We start from the raw sequence: 23,247 nt of genomic DNA on the forward strand, positions 1-23,247 counted from the left end.
TAAGATGGAGTAAGCCCTTTCCTCCCCAAGTTGATTTGGTCATGGCGTTTTATCACAATAACAGAAACCCTGACTGAGACACTGTACACTAGGGAGTGGAGGCGAAAGATGAGGAGCACAGGGTCACCCTCAGTTACACAGCCATCAGGAGGCCAGCCCATCCTGCATGAGACCTGGACTCAAGCAACAAATAAATTATGAAAGAGACAAGATGATCATGAACCTGTGCTCATTTTGACATTAGATAAAAAGGGATCTTTGTTATAAATTAATTCAAAGCACCAGATTTTTCTGTACTTCTAACCTATACTTATGTGTCTCTCAATCTGCTGTCCAGTTCTTCAAACTACACTGGGTTATCAGTCAAGCTTTAATGGTATGTACATCTTGGAGCAGGGACAGGGGTTTCCCTAACAGTGTGAGCTCCCACAAGCAGAGAGCGATGTCTACATGGAACCCAAAAGGCTATACTTTAACTGTTGTGCTGGAGTCTGGATGCAGGCTGTCCAGGGTCATGAAATGGCAGGTTCTGAAACAACTCAGAACCACAGGGGTCACCACAGAAGCATCGGAACCGAGTCACAGGAACGTCACCGCTTTAGGGAAGAAAGCCAACATTTGCTAGCAGGTAACACTCCTTCCTCCCCAAAGACTTGGTCAGCGATCTTCCATCTACACACCACTGAAAAGGTCCATGCAGAACTACAGCAGGTGAGACAGCTGGAGGCTACAGCAGCCCTTGGAGAAACAAATGACCAGCACATAATACGGGCATCACGGAAAGAAACGATATACAGACCCAGAACCTGCAGTCAGAAAGGGACTGCAGAAGCCAAGGCCAGGGCCAACCAAACAAGCACTAGCTCTCAACTCCAAACCCATGGGAAGGGCTCTTCCACGTGGCAGTTCTCCACAGACAGTCATGCTCACACATTTGGAACTAGAAGGTGAAGAGCCATGGGCTTAGCCTGACCTCTGTTGGTAGTGCTGCTGAACAACTGGTCTGAGCCACTACGGAACACTGCTGCTGTTCCAGCATCTTCCATGAGCTTTGGCTCATGAGCTGTGGATAAATCTCACAATTAAAGCCTAAAGTACTAAATCTACTCGGGGAGACGTGAGAGCCCCGTGGAGTCCATGGAGTCCATGGAAGGAACGCTGGCCACAGCTGCTGTGAGGGAAGGGCGTTCTGCAAATACTCTGACGCCATCATTCCTACTTTAACACACCCCCAGGCTGGGGCGGGGCTCAGTGTGTAGAGAGCCTCGCTAGCACGACCCAGCCTGTGCTCAACCCCCAGGACCACATCAGTCAGACACAGTGAAGCACCTCTGTAACCCTAGCCCTCAGGAGCTAGAAGCAAGAAGATCAGGAATTCAGTCATCTTGCTACACAAGGAGTCCCAGGCCACCCTGAACTACACTAAACCCTGCCACAAACAAAACAAAATGTAACATTTTAAAAATGACAGCACGGGGAGCTGGAGAGATGGCTCAGCAGTTAAGAGCACTGGCTGCTCTTCCAGAGGACCCGGGTTCAATTCCCAGCAACCACATGGTGGCTCACAGCTGTCTGTAACTCCAGTTCCAGGGGACCTGACACTCATAGCAAAACACCAATGCACATTAATTAATTAACTCATTAATTGAAAAAGATGACAGCATGAGGGACAGACAACCAGCTTTGGAGTCACACAGATCCTATGTGCCCCACAAGACGGGCACATAGCATGTAGCCCTAGAGTGCAGATTAGCGCTCATTAAGGTGTCACTGACCTTTCAGAGGTCGGGTCTGCGCAGTTCAGTGGGTACTTGAGCTCAATAACATCTCCGTTCTTCTCTTTCAGCTGTCCGTGATGCTCCATGTAATACTGGACCAGTTCAGCCAAGGTGGCAAACTTCTCCCCACCATAGAGGTCATAGTAGTCCCCAGTGTTCTGAATCTTGATGTGGGTGACGGCTCCATTTCTTCTAAAATAGTCCATTGGGGGGAGGGGTGTCAAAGAGCAATACTTGGAAAAAGAGACCTCACATTAGGAGAAGATTTCACCCAAACCCTGGAACAAACCCAATGAGAAGATGTACCCCATCCCTGAAACTGGAGATCAAATCACCCCACCAACTGTGCCAACCCACAGCACTGTGTCTGCCTGTGACCTGGGTAGCTTCAATTTTGAACTGCTGGCCTACTTTTATGGTATAGGTTGAGTGACAACTATTACTGTCCTTAACACAGTTGCTAAAATCAAACACCCACTACCAGCAAATCCACTCCTAATCGTTTTTGTCCAAGGCAATAATAACGAATAGATAGCAAAAGACTTTCAAAAACGAACAAGTAAAAGATAGAAACTCAAAATACTTATCACCAAGATACACCAACAGTCAGGCACTTGGAAGGCTGAGGCAGAAAGACACTGGGCTACAGAGCAAGACCATGTTTAAAATAAATAAGAAAATGTACAGGCTTGCTTGTAAATATATAAATATTGCCTAAAAAGTATGGTGATGCACACCTATAATCCAGCACTTGGGAGGCTGAAGCAGGGGGATCAGAAGTTTAAGGTCAGCCTTCAATACATGAGATCATGTCTCAAAAACACAAAACAAAATGAAAAGACCCAACAACAAGAAAAATAAACAGGGCCCAATGAGATGGTTTAGTGGGCAAAGGGGGCTTGCCAGCAAAGCTGACCTGACAAACCTGTTCAATCCCCAGGACACACATGGGAGAAGGAGAAAAGCAACCCCCAAAGCTGTCCTCCGACCTATACAGTCATGCCATGACACTTGTACACACGCACACACACCAAATAAATGTAAAAAAACATGTTTTTTAATTAGCACATAAAAAATGTAAATGCTAAAAAAAATTAAATTAAATTAAAAATTTGTGAGTGGTGTGCTGGCTCAGCAGGAAAAGTCTGGCAGCCTAAGCCTGGTCCTTGAGAGGCACAAGAACTATGGTGGGAGGAGGGAGCTGGGGCAGGAGGAGGGAAGAGGGGCAGGAGGAGGGGGCTGGGGCAGGAGGAGGGGGAGCTGGGGCAGGAGGAGGGGGAGCTGGGGCAGGAGGAGGGGGCTGGGGCAGGAGGAGGGGGCTGGGGCAGGAGGAGGAGCTGGGGTAGGAGGAGGAGGGGGCTGGGGCAGGAGGAGGAGCTGGGGCAGGAGGAGGAGGGGGCTGGGGCAGGAGGGGGAGCTGGGGCAGGAGGAGGAGCTGGGGCAGGAGGAAGGGGAGCTGGGGCAGGAGGAGGGGGCTGGGGCAGGAGGAGGAGGAGCTGGGGCAGGAGGAAGGGGAGCTGGGGCAGGAGGAGGGGGCTGGGGCAGGAGGAGGAGGAGCTGGGGCAGGAGGAGGAGGAGCTGGGGCAGGAGGAAGGGGAGCTGGGGCAGGAGGAGGGGGCTGGGGCAGGAGGAGGGGGCTGGGGTAGAAGGAGGGGGCTGGGGCAGGAGGAGGAGGAGCTGGGGCAGGAGGAGGAGGAGCTGGGGCAGGAGGAGGAGGAGCTGGGGCAGGAGGAGGAGGAGCTGGGGCAGGAGGGGGAGCTGGGGCAGGAGGAGGAGGAGCTGGGGCAGGAGGAAGGGGCTGGGGCAGGAGGAGGAGGAGCTGGGGCAGGAGGAAGGGGCTGGGGCAGGAGGAGGAGGAGCTGGGGCAGGAGGAGGAGGAGCTGGGGCAGGAGGAGGGGGCTGGGGCAGGAGGAGGAGGAGCTGGGGCAGGAGGAGGAGGAGCTGGGGCAGGAGGAAGGGGAGCTGGGGCAGGAGGAGGGGGCTGGGGCAGGAGGAGGGGGCTGGGGCAGGAGGAGGGGGCTGGGGCAGGAGGAGGGGGCTGGGGCAGGAGGAGGGGGAGCTGGGGCAGGAGGAGGGGGAGCTGGGGCAGGAGGAGGGGGAGCTGGGGCAGGAGGAGGGGGCTGGGGCAGGAGGAGGAGGGGGCTGGGGCAGGAGGAGGAGGGGGCTGGGGCAGGAGGGGGAGCTGGGGCAGGAGGAGGAGCTGGGGCAGGAGGAAGGGGAGCTGGGGCAGGAGGAGGGGGCTGGGGCAGGAGGAGGAGGAGCTGGGGCAGGAGGAAGGGGAGCTGGGGCAGGAGGAGGGGGCTGGGGCAGGAGGAGGAGGAGCTGGGGCAGGAGGAAGGGGAGCTGGGGCAGGAGGAGGGGGCTGGGGCAGGAGGAGGAGCTGGGGCAGGAGGAAGGGGAGCTGGGGCAGGAGGAGGGGGCTGGGGCAGGAGGAGGAGGAGCTGGGGCAGGAGGAAGGGGAGCTGGGGCAGGAGGAGGGGGCTGGGGCAGGAGGAGGAGGAGCTGGGGCAGGAGGAAGGGGAGCTGGGGCAGGAGGAGGGGGCTGGGGCAGGAGGAGGAGGAGCTGGGGCAGGAGGAGGAGGAGCTGGGGCAGGAGGAAGGGGAGCTGGGGCAGGAGGAGGGGGCTGGGGCAGGAGGAGGGGGCTGGGGCAGGAGGAGGGGGAGCTGGGGCAGGAGGAGGGGGCTGGGGCAGGAGGAGGGGGAGCTGGGGCAGGAGGAGGGGGCTGGGGCAGGAGGAGGGGGCTGGGGCAGGAGGAGGGGGAGCTGGGGCAGGAGGAGGGGGAGCTGGGGCAGGAGGAGGGGGAGCTGGGGCAGGAGGAGGGGGAGCTGGGGCAGGAGGAGGGGGCTGGGGCAGGAGGAGGGGGAGCTGGGGCAGGAGGAAGGGGAGCTGGGGCAGGAGGAGGGGGCTGGGGCAGGAGGAGGGGGCTGGGGTAGGAGGAGGGGGCTGGGGCAGGAGGAGGAGGAGCTGGGGCAGGAGGAGGAGGAGCTGGGGCAGGAGGAGGAGGAGCTGGGGCAGGAGGAGGAGGAGCTGGGGCAGGAGGGGGAGCTGGGGCAGGAGGAGGAGGAGCTGGGGCAGGAGGAAGGGGCTGGGGCAGGAGGAGGAGGAGCTGGGGCAGGAGGAAGGGGCTGGGGCAGGAGGAGGAGGAGCTGGGGCAGGAGGAGGAGGAGCTGGGGCAGGAGGAGGGGGCTGGGGCAGGAGGAGGAGGAGCTGGGGCAGGAGGAGGAGGAGCTGGGGCAGGAGGAAGGGGAGCTGGGGCAGGAGGAGGGGGCTGGGGCAGGAGGAGGGGGCTGGGGCAGGAGGAGGGGGCTGGGGCAGGAGGAGGGGGAGCTGGGGCAGGAGGAGGGGGAGCTGGGGCAGGAGGAGGGGGACCTGGGGCAGGAGGAAGGGGAGCTGGGGCAGGAGGAGGGGGCTGGGGCAGGAGGAGGAGGAGCTGGGGCAGGAGGAGGAGGAGCTGGGGCAGGAGGAGGAGGAGCTGGGGCAGGAGGAGGGGGCTGGGGCAGGAGGAGGAGGAGCTGGGGCAGGAGGAGGAGGAGCTGGGGCAGGAGGAAGGGGAGCTGGGGCAGGAGGAGGGGGCTGGGGCAGGAGGAGGGGGCTGGGGCAGGAGGAGGGGGAGCTGGGGCAGGAGGAGGGGGAGCTGGGGCAGGAGGAAGGGGAGCTGGGGCAGGAGGAGGGGGCTGGGGCAGGAGGAGGGGGCTGGGGTAGGAGGAGGGGGCTGGGGCAGGAGGAGGAGGAGCTGGGGCAGGAGGAGGAGGAGCTGGGGCAGGAGGAGGAGGAGCTGGGGCAGGAGGAGGAGGAGCTGGGGCAGGAGGAGGAGGAGCTGGGGCAGGAGGGGGAGCTGGGGCAGGAGGAGGAGGAGCTGGGGCAGGAGGAGGAGGAGCTGGGGCAGGAGGAGGGGGAGCTGGGGCAGGAGGAGGGGGCTGGGGCAGGAGGAAGAGAAGCTGGGGCAGGAGGAGGAGGAGCTGGGGCAGGAGGAGGAGGAGCTGGGGCAGGAGGGGGAGCTGGGGCAGGAGGAAGAGGAGCTGGGGCAGGAGGAGGGGGAGCTGGGGCAGGAGGAGGGGGCTGGGGTAGGAGGAGGGGGCTGGGGCAGGAGGAGGAGGAGCTGGGGCAGGAGGAGGAGGAGCTGGGGCAGGAGGAGGGGGAGCTGGGGCAGGAGGAGGGGGCTGGGGCAGGAGGAGGGGGCTGGGGCAGGAGGGGGAGCTGGGGCAGGAGGGGGAGCTGGGGCAGGAGGAGGGGGAGCTGGGGCAGGAGGAGGGGGCTGGGGCAGGAGGAGGGGGCTGGGGCAGGAGGAGGGGGCTGGGGCAGGAGGAGGGGGAGCTGGGGCAGGAGGAGGGGGAGCTGGGGCAGGAGGAGGAGCTGGGGTAGGAGGAGGGGGCTGGGGCAGGAGGAGGGGGAGCTGGGGCAGGAGGAGGAGCTGGGGTAGGAGGAGGGGGCTGGGGCAGGAGGAGGGGGAGCTGGGGCAGGAGGAGGGGGCTGGGGCAGGAGGAGGGGGCTGGGGCAGGAGGGGGAGCTGGGGCAGGAGGAGGGGGCTGGGGTAGGAGGAGGAGGAGCTGGGGCAGGAGGAGGGGGCTGGGGCAGGAGGAGGGGGCTGGGGCAGGAGGAGGGGGCTGGGGCAGGAGGGGGAGGAGCTGGGGCAGGAGGAGGGGGAGCTGGGGCAGGAGGGGGAGCTGGGGCAGGAGGAGGGGGCTGGGGCAGGAGGAGGGGGAGCTGGGGCAGGAGGAGGGGGCTGGGGCAGGAGGAGGAGGAGCTGGGGCAGGAGGAGGGGGCTGGGGCAGGAGGAGGAGGAGCTGGGGCAGGAGGAGGGGGCTGGGGCAGGAGGAGGGGGCTGGGGCAGGAGGAGGGGGCTGGGGCAGGAGGAGGGGGAGCTGGGGCAGGAGGAGGGGGAGCTGGGGCAGGAGGGGGAGCTGGGGCAGGAGGAGGGGGCTGGGGCAGGAGGAGGGGGAGCTGGGGCAGGAGGAGGGGTAGCTGGGGCAGGAGGAGGAGGAGCTGGGGCAGGAGGAGGGGGAGCTGGGGCAGGAGGAGGGGGCTGGGGCAGGAGGAGGGGGCTGGGGCAGGAGGGGGAGCTGGGGCAGGAGGAGGGGGCTGGGGCAGGAGGAGGGGGAGCTGGGGCAGGAGGAGGGGGAGCTGGGGCAGGAGGAGGGGGAGCTGGGGCAGGAGGAGGGGGCTGGGGCAGGAGGAGGGGGCTGGGGCAGGAGGGGGAGCTGGGGCAGGAGGAGGAGGAGCTGGGGCAGGAGGAGGAGGAGCTGGGGCAGGAGGGGGAGCTGGGGCAGGAGGGGGAGCTGGGGCAGGAGGGGGAGCTGGGGCAGGAGGGGGAGCTGGAGAGATGGCTCATTGGTTAGGAGCCCTGGCTGCTCTTCCTAAGGACCCGGGTTCAGTTTCCAGCACCCACATGGTGGCTCACAACTGTCTATTACTCCAGTCCCAGGAGACCTGATGCCCTTCTCTAGCCGCTGTGGGCACCAAACACACAGGGCGCACAGACACACATGCAAGCAGAACATTCATACACATAAAGTAAAATCTTAAAAAAAAAAAAAAGCGTAGAAGCAGGCCAGTGCCCTGAGGGCTCCACAGTGCAGCAGATGGGCCCTCCAGCTCTGAGGGAAGGCGTGAGGCGGCCAAATGCTGCCTCGCCCTTCCTCTGGAAACACCTGAGTATCTGTCTCTCTTTACCTTCCAACTTACCTAACGGACAGAGTGAAGTCTCCAGGGTTACTCTTACTGGGCCTTGCCAAAAAACTGCCATCGACTCCTCTGGTCAGCAGGAGGTTCTCCGCCTCCACACCAGTGATGTTGGGGTGAAACCATCTGGAAGGAGGAAAAGTGGCAATGAGAAGCAGAGGCCTCAGTAGCACCCACACCACCACAGCTGAGCCCTCACACCGTGTGGTGGAGGCCTGTGAGCAAGGGCTGACAGCCAGCCTCCAGCTAGCCCTTCCCCTCTCCTTAGTGCCATTTCCTGGGCGGGACATCAGCATCCTGCCATCCTGCAGGCCCTGGAGGTGGGAGAGGGGCATGGCCAGTGGAGCCGGGCTGTTCACACAGTTCACTGGTGGGTCTGTCTGCCCCAAAAGATCATCCACAGGTCAGGAAATTGTCTGCATGCAACAAAACCAGGCAAACACAAACTACTTCATGAATAAGGGCAGGTACTGAGGCTCACAAGAGCCAAGTTCTCACTGCTGGGGGGTGGGGGGTGGGGGGTGCACCAGAACACTCACAAGGTGTCAGACTGCAAAGGGGGACACCCATGTAAACTCAACATCCTGATACCTATGTAGACAAATACACAGATACATGAACAGAACAAGGTGTTTCCAGAAATAAATGTAAGTTGCCTCCCCCACAGAATACTTGTTCAATATAAAAAAAAATCTCATAAAGCATCACAGTAGAGAAATTTAACAAAATTTTTTTTCTTTTTTTCTTTTTTTTGAAACAGGAGTCACTATGTACCCAAGGCTAGCCTAGAACTCGGACTCTCCCACTTGCAGCTTCTAGAATAAGACTACAGGTGCCTACCACGCCCAGAGCAGACACTATCTTACTCATCTGGCAGTCTCACCTGTTAGAGGGAGCAAACTGTGTCTCCAGATACCACACTAGGAGCTTCAAATACAGTGTCCTTTAGAACGCAAAAGTGACCACTGTGGATGCCATTCACTTCAAAAGATTCCCCCTAGTTTCCAGCAAATTCTCCCTCATGTGGCTGGAGAGATGGTTCAGCAGTTAGGAGTGCTCATTGCTCTTGCAAAGAAACCTGAGTTTAGTTCCCCCCAGCACCTACATGGTGGCTAACAACAATCTGTAACTTAGCTCAAGAGGATCTGATTCCCTCTTCTGCCCTCCAAGGACACCCATACTCATCCCAGAGTGTGTGCGCGCGCGCACACACACACACACACACACACACACACAGACACACACACACACACACACACACACAAATACTTAAATAAATAAAATATTTAAGATCTCTCTCATGGACTTAAATCACCAAGACTCATGTTAACTGAATCAATGCTCAGGCTAAACGACCCTGTGTCTTTAGAGTCAATATGAAATGTTAGGAACCAAGGCCTGGGGCTGTATCCCAGTGGCAGAGTGCTTGCCTAGCATGCATAGGACCCGGGGTTCCACTTCAGTCCTGCGTTAGTCATACCGCAAAAAACCAGGGGAGGGGCGGGGTACACACCCTAATCTCAGTACTTGAGAGGTAGAGGCCATCCTCAGCTACAGCCTAGGCTATATGAGATCCTGTCTCTCCCAAAAAAAAAAAAAAAAAAAAGCCAGGTGGTGGCAGCCCAAGCCTTTAATCCCAGTATTCAAGAGGCAGAGGCAGGTGGATTTCTGAGTTCCAGGATGACTAGGGCTACACAGAAACCCTTGGTTGGAAAACAAAACAAAGAAAGAAAAAAGTTTTGGCTGCAGCTTCTCTGAACTATGGTTCCCATCTAGGTGCTCAGGGCCCCAAAGGAGTCAAAAAGCAGTTAATGGTGGGTTTCCAGCTCTCAGGTTTTCAAAGGGCATAATGGTACTCTTGCCTTACCCACACCCGCTAATGACTACATTAAGTCTCTTTCACTCTTGTCTACCAAACCTCTGTGTCCACTTGGTGTGGTAGTCTAAAGCTGAGAGGCATGAGCACCTTCTATTTAAAACAAACACACAAACAAAAAGCAGCTGGGTGTGGTGGCACACACCTTTAGTCAGGCTTAGTACTCTGGAGGTAGAAGCAGAGTGAGTTCTGGACCAAGCCGGGCTACACAGTATGATCCTGTCTGAAGCCGGGCAGTGGGTGGCGGTGCACGCCTTTTATCCCAGCGCTCAGGAGGCAGAGACAGGTGAGTTGAAGACCAGCCTGGTCTACAGAGCGAGTTCCAGGACAGCCAGGGCTACACAGAGAAACCCTGTTTTGGGAGAAAAAAAAAAAAAAAAAAGGAGGAGGAGGAGGAGGAGGAGAAACAAAAAGATCTTGTCTGAAAGAAAAGAAAAAACTTACCTATCTCATAATACAGGCCAGAGACAGAATCCGTCAGAGTACTGGATTTATGGTCTTGGTGTTAAAGGCATCCTCCAGTGGGTGAAAAAGCGTTTGACTGCAGGGTTTCAAGGGAAAAACCCAGAACCTGGTGCCAGACTGTCTTGGTTCAAATCCCAGCTGAGTGGCCCTTGCTAGTTACCCCTCTCAAGCCATCTATGAAGCAGGAAGAGTAACTGCCCCTATGGCACAGAGCCCTGAGAGAATGATACAGCACAGAACTGTCTAGAACAGTGCCTGGACGCCCTGTGGCAGACAGTGGTGGGAGCAGGAAGATCAGAAGTTCAAGGTCAGCCCCTGTGCCTCCACTCCCCTCATCTGTGTGACGTGAGTGACAGAGCGCCTGCCCTTCACAGGTGTCGAGGATGAGTGAGTCAAGGCACCAAAAGGAACCACGCACCTGCCCCAATCTCTGGGGCACTGGTGCTTTTGGTCGCGCTCCTCCGAGACAGCCCAGCCTGTGCTCAGGAACCGACCACCTCTGCCTGTGTCTGCAGATTTAGCCCTTGCTGCTTCCCCACCCCCTTCCGTGCCAATCTGACTTTTCTGAGCAGAGCTTCGGCTGTAAATTCTGTCCAAATCAGCCACTGGGTGGGGACACAGCTTGCTGAGCCTCAAAGCTTCGACTACTTTTTGTTTTTCACTCCTCTAGAGACAGGCTGGCCTCCAACCCTTGGTCCTCCTGTCTCAGCCCAGCGCTGGGGTTCCAGGCATGGCACGATGCCTACCTCTGCCCATCACTGTCAACTTTCACTTTAGCTCTTTAGTAACCAGTTTCTAGTACAATCTCGTTTTCTGTATGGGTGTGCTCATGCCAGGGCACTCATGTGAGGTGGGTTCTCGCCTTCCTTCACCACGTGGTCCTAGGGATGGAGCTCGGGTCATCAGATCAACGGCAAGTGCCTTCACTGAGTCATCTCGCTGACCCTTAATTACGTTTCAATCATGATGATGGATATCTTGTAGTGTTTGAAAATTACCCATAAGCCTACAACAATCAGAGTTATTAGATTTTTATTTTTTTGTGTTGGAGTGTTTTGCTGGTGCATCAAATGTGTGCCATGTGCCCAGAGGCCAAAATGGACATCAGATCCTCTAAAGTCAGACAGTTGTGAGCTGCTACATGGGTGCTGGGAACTGAACCCAGGTCCTCTACAAGAGCAACAAGTGCTCTTAACCACTAGGCTCTCCAGCCCCAAATCACCAGGTTATTAAAGGGGAAAATGGTGCTTCCTCTGTGTGAATAGTGAAGCAATCCCAGCCTCCCTCTCCGGAGTCACGGCCCACTATGAGTCCTCCTGAGAGGGCATGGCAGGCTCAGAAACTGCTTCACTGTGCAGATCTGCAGCCTGGGCCCATGGTTCACCTACTGGCCTATTCTCTGTCCCCACTGTCCTTTTTTCCTCCTGTTTTAAAAACGAAAGTCTTGGTGTCTGAAAAATTACCCTTAAGCCTACAACCATCAGGGGTTGTTTTTTTTAAGACTTCTTTGTATCTTTTATGTGTGTGGATGTTTTGCAAGGACATCAGGGTGGGGACACGGCTCAGTCAGTAAAGTGCCTGCCATGCCAACACAGAGCTCTGAGTTCAGATCCCAAGCACCCATGCAGAAGTTGGGTGTGGTGGTTTGTGTCTGTAACTGGAGAGGTGAGGACTCCTAGAGCAAACACCTTGTGGAGATGGTTTTCCCACTCTTATGTGAGCTGTAGATTCAGTGAGAAACCCTCTCTCAAAACGAAGTCACCTGTGAGAAACTCAGCACCGTGCACACAAGTGGGAACCCAACTTTTAACCTACGGCTTGAAGGTCTTCCTGTAGGAGTACATTCTTTTTCCTGAGTACAAAACATTCTGCTGTGCCACCACAGTCATATCCCTGATGTAAGAGGCTTATGCAGCTGCTTTGGTTACTCACATCTGTATTATCAGTGCGCAGGAGGCTGAGGCAGGTGGATCTTTGAGAGACAGAGGCCAACCTAGGCAACACAGCAGGACTATTGCAAAAAAAAACAAATTAACTGTCAAGCATGGTAGTGCTCACGTGCAATTCCAGCATTCACAAGGCAGGGTACAATCCAGCCTTGTCTACACAGCAAGTTCCAGGCTAGTCAAGGCTACAGAGCCAGACCTTATCTCAGAAGTAAAGGAAGGAAGGCAGAAAGGAAGGAAGGAAAGGAGGGACGGAGAGAGGGCACCCCGTGATAATGCTGCACTCGTCTTTGGATTTTTGGAAATGAAAAGAGTCAGTGAGATGGCTCAGCAGGTAAAGGGCTTGATTGCTGTTCAAGCCTAGCACCCCAAGTCTGACCCTGGGAACCCACCCAACGGTGGAAGAGAACCAGCGCCATAAAGCTACCCTCTGACCTCCACGTGCACCACGGCAAGCATGCTCCCCTCCACAGTAACAATAACTAATTTATCAATAAAATGTTTAATCTACATAACTAATTTTTCGTTGTGTTTTGTCTTGACAGGGCTGCTCTGTTGCCAGGCAACACTGTGCTGGAAGGATCCCTCTGTCTCTATCTTTCAAGTGCGGAGGTTACAGCACGTGCCATTAGGCCTGCTGTAAGGGATTCTTTTATGTGGACATGTGTCACACATGCTAAACACTGAGCTGTGTCCCCAGCCCCTAACTTCTATGGTGACAAATACTGCCGACTACCCTGGCAGGCACACCTCCACAGCCATTCCATCCCTCACCTTTATCAACACTGCATGAATTATCAAGCTCTGTCTGCTCCCCTGACCAGTGGAAAGTGGCTTCATCTCAATTTGCATTTCTCTGACACCTTTCCACCAATTTCCTGAGTTGCAGGCTTCTCGTCCATTTTTCCCCCTTATGAGTTCAGGTTAGCTTTAAACTCTATATATAGCTGAAGATGACCTTGAATCTTGATCCTCTTGCCTCACCCCCTGAGTGCTGGGACTTTTCCCCTCCTTGAAGTTTCCTCTTATTAATATGTAGAAGCTTGTGACATAACCAGAAAATTATCCTTAGCTACATGTGTGGCAGGTATCTCCTTTTTCCCCTTCCTCGGTTGTTTTTTTCCTACAGAAGTTCCTCTAGATGGAGTTAAATTTGCAAGATTTTTCCATTGTGGGTTCAGAGTTTCCTGCCACACTTAAGAGATGAACCTGAGTGAGCTCTGTCACGCACTGGAAGTGAGGTACTACACAGGCCAGCTCAGACATCAGCTTTGGGAGCAGAGAAAACACTCACAGGCCGGCAAGTGGGTTTAAGGCACTCGCCGTCATGACTGACCATCTGGCTTTGGTCCCGAGGACCTACATGGTGAAGGAGAAAATAGACCCCCAAAGTTGTCCTCTGACTTTCACATGTGTATCATGGTACCCATGTGCCCTCCCCCAAAGTGTACACACACACACACACACACGAGTAAATTCATAAATAAAAAGCCAGTGAGACAGCTCAGTGAGTAAAAAGCACTTCTGCCAATCCTGGCAGCCGGAGTCAGACCCCTGGAATCAACATGGTGAAGGAGAGAACCACCTCTCCAATGCTGTCCTCTAACCACACCCAGGGACAGACAGACAGACAGACAGACAGACAGACAGACACACACACACACACACACACACACACACACACACACTTTCTCCCATTCGCAAAATAAGGAAGCAAATGTTTAAAAAAAAAAAAAGTAATAAAAATGTAATGAAATCATTTTAAAGGAAAACAACGTAAAGTCACAGATTTTAATGGGTCCTACTGCCCCTTGTGCTCTGGTGACCTCTATGGTGTCCCTATGTGGCCTCTGAGCAGGCTTTTCCCTCTCAGCCCCAGTCAGATTCCCCACCCCACCTTCCCAATGAGTCCCATCCTTCCCCTGGGTGACGCACAGCTCGGTGCTTTATCACAGCTCTCCATTGCCGCTACACTCAAGGCTGGACCGGCAATTCCACGGAGGTGGAGTGCTGGAGCCCACTAGGTTTCCTCGTGGCTGTACCCAGCAGGACTGCATGGGAGGTTGATTGGGCCACGGGCCTGGGTACCAGGTGTTTGTAAGGGTCTAACTAGCAAGGGAGTGGTCTTTTGTTCCACCCCTTGGCATTGTTATAAATAGACCTTTGGAATAAAGTTCTGGGCTGGTGAATAAGGATCCAGGCTCACCACATCTATCCTGTGTTTTCTCTCTCCTCTATTTCTAACGAACTCTCTTATCCCTCATTCCTCAAGAGTTCCTGGGGTAAATAAGTGTGGGGGCTAGTGCCCTAAGAGGACCCAAGATGTGTCTATTTCTTTCTCAGTGGACCCCAAACTCCTACAAAGGGCTAACATGCAATGTATTCTGGAGTCAGAATCTCACTCTGCAGCCCAGGAGGCTCTGGAGCCCAAGTCTTCTGCCTCAGTCTTCCCAGCGCTGGAACATGGAACTGCAATACTCAATGGAGCCAGCAGCTCCACCTGATGACATAGAATGGCTATTGATTCTGGTACATGTCTTATACTGGACACACGCAGCGGATGAAGCAAGTTTCCCCTGTACAGGCTGCTGTAGAAACGTTAAGAATTTGGACTCAGCCGGGCAGTGGTGGTGCCTTTAATCCCAGCACTCAGGAGGCAGAGCCAGGAGGATCTCTGTGAGTTCGAGGCCAGCCTGGGCTACAGAGTGAGTTTCAGGATAGGCTCCAAAACTACACAGAGAAACCCTGTCTCGAAAAACCAAAAAAAAGAAAAAAGAAAGAAAGAAGAAATATCAATATTTCCACTAACTCAGCGCTGGTGGAGAGAATTCTGCTATTTCTTTACCACTGCTGCCCTGGCGTCCTAACAGCACTTCACCCAGTTCTGTCCCAAGCCCAGCACTCAGAAAGCAATGTATTGGTAACCAACACAAATTTAAAACAACAGGGGCCAAGATTCTTTCCACAAACCAGCAGCTGAAGTAGACCGCATGGTGAAGAGCACCTAACAGACCCCATGGCAAAGGCCTGGAGGTTCCTCTGACAAAACTGGGAAGGTTTACCATGTTCACTGGGACAGGAAAATACCCAGTGTCAAAACAGCTCTCCAAAGGTCAGTACAGACACAGGAGGCAAACTTCACCTTTGACCTTGAACTATGAAAAGACACCCAGTATTTCTATGAAGTGCATTTAACAATTTTTAAAAGTTTATACATTTTGGAATTCCCTCCAATAAAGCCAATAAGGACATGTATTTTTAAATATATGCATCTTCACTTAACACAAGTTGTATTTTTATTAGCATTAAAGATACAGAATAAGGGGCTGGAGAGATGGCTCAGAGGGCTGGAGAGATGGCTCAGAGGTTAAGAGCACCGACTGTTCTTCCAGAGGTCCTGAGTTCAATTCCCAGCACCCACATGGTGGCTCACAACCATCTGTAATGAGATCTGGCTCCCTCTTCTGTATACATAATAAATTGTGAACTTAAAAATGCTTACAATTGCAAATATTTTGTTCATCTAAAAAAATAAGGAGGAATGTAATCACCATACATTATATGTGTGTATGAAATTGAAGACAGCGATGTTCTAAAATAGAAAGTGGTGATGATGTCATGGGCTTATGAGGATGCTGGACTAAAGTCTATCTAACTGTGCAAACAGGCAAATTGTATACTATGTGAATTATTGGCCAATAAAGATTTTATAAGAGCCGGGCGGTGGTGGCGCACGCCTTTAGTCCCAGCACTTGGGAGGCAGAGGCAGGCGGATCTCTGTGAGTTTGAGGCCAGCCTGGGCTACCAAGTGAGTCCCAGGAAAGGCGCAAAGCTACACAGAGAAACCCTGTCTCGAAAACCAAAAAAAAAAAAAAAAAAAAAAGATTTTATAAAATGTAAAAAAAAATTAAAGGTTTGTATATTTTTAAAAACACTATTAAAGTAACTTTTTTGTTTGTTTTTGAGACAAGTCTCACTGTGTAACCCAGGCTGGCCTCCAACTGGTAATCCTCCTGCCTCAGCCTCCAAACTGCTAGTATTATAGTGAACAACCCCATGCAGCCTGAAATCAAAGTTAGTAACTAGTCTATTACTTATATTGAACTCAGAGCTGCTGCATGGGTTCTCACCCTGTCTATCTCAGTCTCCTCTCTTCCCTAGCGCATCCACTACAGACACAGAGGGAGGTGTGGGAGGTTCTGTGAGAACTGTTTCGGCGCCTCGGGTGAGGTCCAGTAAACATCCCTTTACCCCTCAGCAGTATCAGAAGCAGGTGATAAGGCAGGTGGCCCTTTGCTTACCCTTCCATTAAATCAGCTGCAGTATTTCATTTACAACTTGTAATTATGCCCGTCCTGTTATTACGGGTGAGCAGATGAGTGCTGTTTCCAGGGGAACCACAGAAACCAGTATTTAGTGCAGAGGACCAACAGAGGAAAGGTTTAATAAGCATTAGTTTCCCGCTGCTGTTGCTGGTGGATGTCCCGAGGGACAGAGCGCTTAGGCGTAATTATGATTGTTTCCCACAAGCTGTTAGTGTGTCATTTCGGTTCCACTGTCTTTCCAGACACTTCGCTTCTGTGTGGCTCCGGGGCTGTCCCCACGGTGTTTCAAACAGATCGAAGTTTCCATGCCATAAGCCATCCCCTTGAGCTGGAATATACATTAAACCCCGCTCTTAGCTAATTTTTCAAAAAGCATTTCTGATGACCAAGCCTTTCCCTCAACTATACGGACAGTAAGATAGTGCTGTGGTCGGCAGCGTGCTCACTAGTGAGGAGCAGTGAATCCAGCTGCTGAGAAGATGCAGAGAAATGACGAGATTCGTAGGAATGTGGATTCTAGGACTGACTTCCAGGGCTCTATGCACTTACAGAGATTCTGTTTGTCTGTCTTTAGTATTTGGCTTCAGGTTATGTGTCTATGGTGTGTGTGTGTGTGTGTGTGTGTGTGTGTGTGTGTGTGTGTGTGTGTGTGAGAGAGAGAGAGAGAGAGAGAGAGAGAGAGAGAGAGAGAGAGAGAGAGAGAGAGTGTAGCTGCATGCCACAGTGCACTACAGAGGTCAGAGGACAAACCCTGGGAGTCAGTGTTCTTCACAAGAGGAGCCAGGACTGCATTCAGGTGGCCAGGCGTTCAAACTCCTGATCCTCTGGCCTCCACCACCCAAGTGTTACAAATACAAGCCTGGGCCACCCCAGATTCTGGCTCAGCTACTTTGGACATTAAGTACTGAAACAAACAAAAGTCTCCAAATGGCTCTTCCTCCCACCTTCTACCTAGCAGAATTTACCACAGGAGGGACCAGTCCACAAACCAGCCATACCTGCACCACCATGGAGCAGTGTCTGTATTATCTGGAGAAGAAAGGCACACAGAATGACTCAAAGAGCTTATCGATGAAGTGACTGATACTCCGTGACCATGAAGACTCAGGACGGCTGGGGTGTGGTTCAGTGAAAGAGCTTATGCTGGGCAGGTGAATGAAGCCTGTGCTTAATCCCAGTGCCACTGATAATAAAATAAACGTCAAAGACACTAGAGAGAGGGAAGAAGTGAGTGCTATTCTCTTGCTCATTCTGAGACTTGCCACCCATGCCCATCTCTGGTAACCACCTACATTAAGGATCGAACATGGCATGGTACATGCCTGAAATCACAGCACCTGGAAAGCAGACAGGTAGATGGATTGCCACAAGTTCAAACCCAGCCAGTGAGTCCCAGGCCAGCCATGGCTACACAGTGGGTCCCTTCTCAAAAACAAGAAGGACCTGTGGTCATAATATGTCTCAGGTGGATTCCAGCCATTTCACAGAAAGATGCACATACTCCCGAGCATCCCCGGCAGAAGAACTTATAAAAAAAGAGCCTCAATGCCGGGCAGTGATGGTGCACTCCTTTAATCCCAGCACCCTGAAGGCAGAGGCAGGTGGAGTCCTGTGAGTTTGAAGTCAGCCTGGTCTATAGATCGAGTTCCAGGACAGCCAGGGCTACACAGAGAAACCCAGTCTTTAAAAAAAAAAAAAAAGGAAAAAGAAGAGCCTCAAGTCATCATCTGAAACGGACTTTAGAACTTACTACACAGAAGCCCTCTGCCGGGTGAGCTTGAAGAAATAAAGGGCATAATCCTGCAAGAGTTACAAACTCAAGCCAGGTAGAAGCCCAGGACTCAGGCTTGTAAGTTCAAAGCCAGCTCTGCTACACAGCAAGTTCTGGAGGCCACTCTGGGGTACAAGAGACTGCTTCAAAACAGCAAACACACAAACCCTGGCGTGACAGCACACATCTATAGTCCCAGCACACAAGGTGGAGGGAAGAGGATGAGAAGTTCAAGGCCACCCTTGGTACACAGAGAGACTGGGGCGAGCTTGAGCTAGATGAGACCCTGCCTCAAAAATTAAAAAAAAAAAAAAGTTTTTAAGTATACAAAGCAAAACTATTTAAAGGGAATTCAAAGAGAATCTATATCCTGGATTAGGGAGCAGGCATGTATGTACTTCAGTGGTAGAGCACTTGCCTAACATGCAGGAGGTCCTGGGTTCAATTCTCGGTACTGCATTAATTAATTAATTAAAACCCAAAGCTCTGCTCTTTAGGGGATAGGAACCTGTGACAAGTGGGGGGGGAAATGGATTTGGTTGTGTGTGTGTGTGTGTGTGTGTGTGTGTGTGTTTGAGACATAATCTCTCTATGTGGTCCTGGCTGTCCTGGAGCTTGCTCTGTAGACCAGGCTGGCCTCAAACTCAGAGATTCTCCTGCCTCTATTTCCCAAGTGCTGGGATCCAAGGTGTGCACCACAGGCGAACAATAGATGAAATGGAATAAAGCAAATGCTCAGGAACCAACAGAAGGTGACAGTGCTGACGTCTGTGCTCTGCCAGCCGCCGCCCCCGGGGCTACAGCAGAGCAGCTGCAGTGCAGGAGTTAGAGCTGGAGGTCTGCAGCCTCCTTCCAGCTCCCGGCCAGCAAACCAGCGGCCCTGTTCTACCCTTCCCACCTCTGGCCCCAGAAAAAAAAATCACACTCTGTGCAGATGACAATGGTCCTCTTCCCCAGTTAAATGGGAGTATACTCTAGGAAAAGGCTAAGTCCCGGAGAAAGGTAGTCATTAGGGACAGCATTCTAAGCAAGACGTTACAAAAAGTCGCAAGAACAGCTCTTCTGGGGCAGCAGACGCTCTGTCCGTACAAATCTGTCTTCTGGAGTCTTCACTGGTCAGCATCTCCACTCTGATGACAAGGCAATTAAAAAAGAAAAAAAGAAAGAACCGGCTCCAAAAGCCTCTTTCCAGAGGCTTCTCCCCCACTTCAAAGCCTCACCCTGTCTGATCTCGCTGAACCCCCTCCTGCCATCCTGCCTTCCCAGGAGCCAGAAGGATATTTTTAAACAGATCAGCTCATGCCACTCCCCATCACATCCTTCTATGGTTTTTTCATTGCTCTGAGGTGCACATGACACTTAAGACCTTAGGAGTCCCCACAAGGCTGGGGGTGCAGCTCAGTGAGGGAGCACAGGCTGAGCACACATGAGGCCCTAGGCTCCATCGCCAGCACAAGAAAGGGGGACAAAATGATTCCTTCACAGTCCAATTCCTACCCCGCATGCACCCCCAGTCTCACAGGCTCTGCACATGCTCCCTCCTGCTCACCAAACACCCCTGGGACTTCCCCCAGCTCAGCACTTTTAAAGCACTGTTTCTTCAGACCTGGAACACTCAGTGCCTAGCACAGGAGCTGGTATACAGTAATCCCACCAAGTTCAGTGAACCCTGAGTAGAGCATGCCTGAAATCACTCAGGAGGCTGAAGCAGGAGGGTCTCACATCCCAAAGAGCCTGGATTAAGTGAGACCTTGTCTCTAAATAAATAAGCCAGGTGTGGTAGCACACACCTATAATCTCAGAACTATGGAGGCAGAGGCAGGAGGATCATTCAGCTACATGTAATATTTTAGACCAGCCAAGCTACATGAGACCGGTCATAATGAAAATAAACTTGTCAGTGAATAGACAGTTTCATCACTGTGGGCCAATGTATTTGTTTCTGGTTTGTTTTTTAAGTCCATGTCTTCCTATACCCAGGCTGGCCTCAAGTTCACAGCAACTCTCCTGCCTCAGCCTCCTGGGAGCTGGGATTACAGGTATGCGCCACCAAACCTGGAATTATCTTTAGATAATTCTAAAAAATAGATTATGTGGACACGAGTGTTTGCCCAGTATGCACGAGGCTCTGCATTCAATCCCAGCACTACAAGAATTGAAGTGGAGTGTGGTAGCACATGCTTGTAACACCAACACTTAAGAGAGGCTGAGGCAGGAGGGTTCTCAGTTTGAGACCAGCCTGAACTACATAGAGACACCTTGTCTCTAAACTAATTAATTAAAACAGACTGTGTGTGTGGACAGACACACACATTACTTAGGTACATATACACACTCACAGTTGCACATAAGTGTACATCACGATATGTACAGGCAAATGTATACACAGTATATCACACACTGATCAACTGTAGATCTCAACTTGGAACTGGTTTTATCCAACTCATCTACAGCTGGCAAAGAAGTCAGGATCCTCCACGAACTCAATGCTCCTTGCAAAGATGCACAATCCAGACCCTTTCCCACGCCAGCTCCGCCAGGTACCACAGCACCTTTGCTAAATGCACAATACAATCTCAAAGCCATGACAATGAATCAGGCTGCACTTTAGAGCATTTGAACCCGTTTGAGGGGTCTCAAGCACTGGTACAATCCAAAACTCCCCTGGCACCCACCAAGAGCAGTGTTCGCCCTTCCCCTGAAAATGCCAATTGCAGATGTTTTCTAAAGCAAAAAGCAATTCGTTCAGTGTCCCGTTGCTCTGTAGCTGCCTGACTACGTCCACCGGGGCCTGCTAGGGACAATGACAAACATGACTTGGCACTGCCATTCCAAGATCATGTGCGTCCCCCCCAACAGTGTGCACATTGAGCGCGAGCAAGAATGGGAAGCCCAAACCCTGGCTTTCTGTAGGGCCACAACATGAATAAAGGCAGTGAGATTCCACTGCAGAGGCACGGGAACTGCTGGTTTTCAGCAGCACGAGCTTACTTACTCCCCCAGGAGATAAACCAATGTGGCTGCCAGGGAGCACCTGGGACAAAATGTACTTGACTGCCATGACAAACCAGAGCCCTCCAGTCTGAGGACAGCTCAACATTCCACCCTCAGCCCAAGTCATCACATGCATCTTTTGGAGGAGCAAAAGCAGACTGAAGGAAGAAGGCCAGAAAAGACAGACAGTTTTGTCAGCTGAGTGAGGACAAGGTAGAGCACATATGAAATGTTAACACCTAAGTTCATTACTCTCTCAGCTGGTTCCCCAGGACCAGTCATTTAGTTATCCCATGCCTTAGTTTCCCCACCCTCGAAGCTGAGAAGCCAACCTACTGAATATGCCAACATGCTGTTACTGAATGTCCATAAAAGTCTAAAGCCTGTAGACACTAATCAAAAGGAACTATTTTAGGACTGGGGGTTGTTGCACACACTTTCAATCCCAGCATTCAAGAGGCAGAGGCAGGTGAGTCTCTGTGAGCTCAACATCAGCCTGCTCTACATAGCAAGTTCTAGACTACCCAGTGTGACATAGTGAGACCCTGTCTCTAAAAAGAAAAAAAAAAGTTTATTATGATAATTAAGTAAAAAAAAAAAAAGTCAGCATGGTGATTGTCACTCAAGTGTTAGTTCCTACAGTGACTTCCTCAAAAAGACCTTCCCTGAATCCTCATCAAAACTCGGTGTCTTCTCAGATCCTCAGGCCAGCAAGACGGCTCAGGCGTAAATGCACTGGCCGGACAACCTGAGTCAGTCCCTAGAATGCTCATGAAGGTGGAAATGAGAGAAGTGACTCCACAAAGCTGTTTTCTGGCTTCCCCACGGAAGCACACAATTAAACAGAAAATCTTCCTTTACAAAAAGAACCAAGGCCATTCGGAACTGGCATGAAGACAGGGAAACATCTGCGGAAGAGAAGAGAGTCAAGAAACAAACCCACATGAAGGTCAAGTGTTCTTCAACAATGGAGCAGCCTCTACCGTGGAGACAGGCTCCCTAGCAGAAGTGCTGAGGCAACTGAACAGCCCCGGCAGAGAGCTAGCAGGTACCCACACTCTGCACAATAGTGAATTATTGGCCTCTGCAGGAATGAGGCAGGGGTGTGGTATACATGCCTGTAAAACACCCATACGTACAAAATAAAAATAAATCTTAAAAAAAAAAAAAAGCTGTGCAGTGGTGGCACACGCCTTTAATCCCAGCACTTGGGAGGCAGAAGCAGCTGGCTCTCTGTGAGTTCAAGGACATCAAGGACAGCCTGGTCTACAAAGGGAGTTCCAGAACAGCCAAAGAGCTATTACACAGAGAAACCATGTCTCAAAGAAAGAAGAGAGAGAAAGAGAAAGAGAGAGAGAGAGAGAGAGAGAGAGAGAGAGAGAGAGAGAGAGAGAGAAAGAAAGAAAGAAAGAAAGAAAGAAAGAAAGAAAGAAAGAAAGAAAGAAAGAAAGAAAGAGAGAAAGAGAGAAAAGTCAGAACTGAATTGACACATGGCATTCCACAAAAAAAGGCTCAGATTACAAGGACTGACTGTACTAAGTTTGGCGAAATGTGGACAAGCTGCATGTAACTCTCAGAGTGTGGCCGGAAAGTAAACAGTGGAGGGACGCACTCTTGCACACAGGCTGCAAGTGTCTGTAAAAGTCAAACACAGCCATTCAACTTCTAGATGGCTACTGAAGAGAGATGAAACCATGCTGACACCTTTGCAGGAGCATTCCCGACATCACATGTGAGTGAGGAGCTCTAGAAACAGCCAGAGGTCGGTCCAAAAGGGTAAATAAGTAAGCAGCCCTACAATGGAATGCTGCACACTCCATAGTAACAAGTCACTGAACTCTCAGACACAATGTGGATGGATCTCAGAACAGGTATGTTATGCTAGGCGGTGGTGGTGCAGGCCTTTAATGCCAGCACTTGGGTCACAGAGGCAGGCAGATCTCTGAAAGTTCGAGGACAGCCTGGTCTACAGCATGAGTTCCAGAACAGTCAGAGTTACATAGTGAGGTCCTGTCCTGGAAAAAAGGAATATGTACGTTGCACATAAAAAGTATGGCTCGGTGGGTAAAGGCACCTGCTGACCACCCTGACAACTGGAGTTCAATCCCCAGGACAACCTGTGCAAGGATAGAAGCTCTGATCTTCACATACTGGGAAAACTACACATGCACCCCAAATAAATGTTTGTTTGTTTTTTAAAAAAAAGCGTGAGACAGGGCTGGGGAGATGGCTCGGCGATAAAGGCTCTTGCTACCAAGCCTGACAACCTGAGTTTAATCCCTGGAACCTGTGTGGTGGGGAGAGCCAATTTCCACAAGTTGTCCTCTGACCTACAAATGCACACCCGGACATAAGCCCACACAATGAATAAATAAATGTAAAGAGAAAAACAAAACTTTCAATAATCAAATA

General features: G+C 52.3%; 1 protein-coding gene across 4 annotated transcripts in view; it reads right to left on the bottom strand.

The window, feature by feature from the left end:
• Positions 1-23,247, bottom strand: part of Ptpn11 (protein tyrosine phosphatase non-receptor type 11) — a 68,670-nt gene that overhangs the window by 43,149 nt on the left and 2,274 nt on the right. For all 4 annotated transcript variants that reach the window (XM_006970778.4, XM_076560435.1, XM_076560434.1 and 1 more), the window contains exons 2-3: positions 7,462-7,584; positions 1,776-1,970 (exon numbers count right to left, since the gene is read on the bottom strand). In XM_006970778.4, the coding sequence (XP_006970840.1) occupies positions 1,776-1,970; positions 7,462-7,584 (318 nt within the window). The remainder of the gene's footprint in view (positions 1-1,775; positions 1,971-7,461; positions 7,585-23,247) is intronic.

This window comes from Peromyscus maniculatus, chromosome 23, assembly GCF_049852395.1.
Source record: "Peromyscus maniculatus bairdii isolate BWxNUB_F1_BW_parent chromosome 23, HU_Pman_BW_mat_3.1, whole genome shotgun sequence".
Lineage (NCBI taxonomy): Eukaryota > Metazoa > Chordata > Mammalia > Rodentia > Cricetidae > Peromyscus > Peromyscus maniculatus.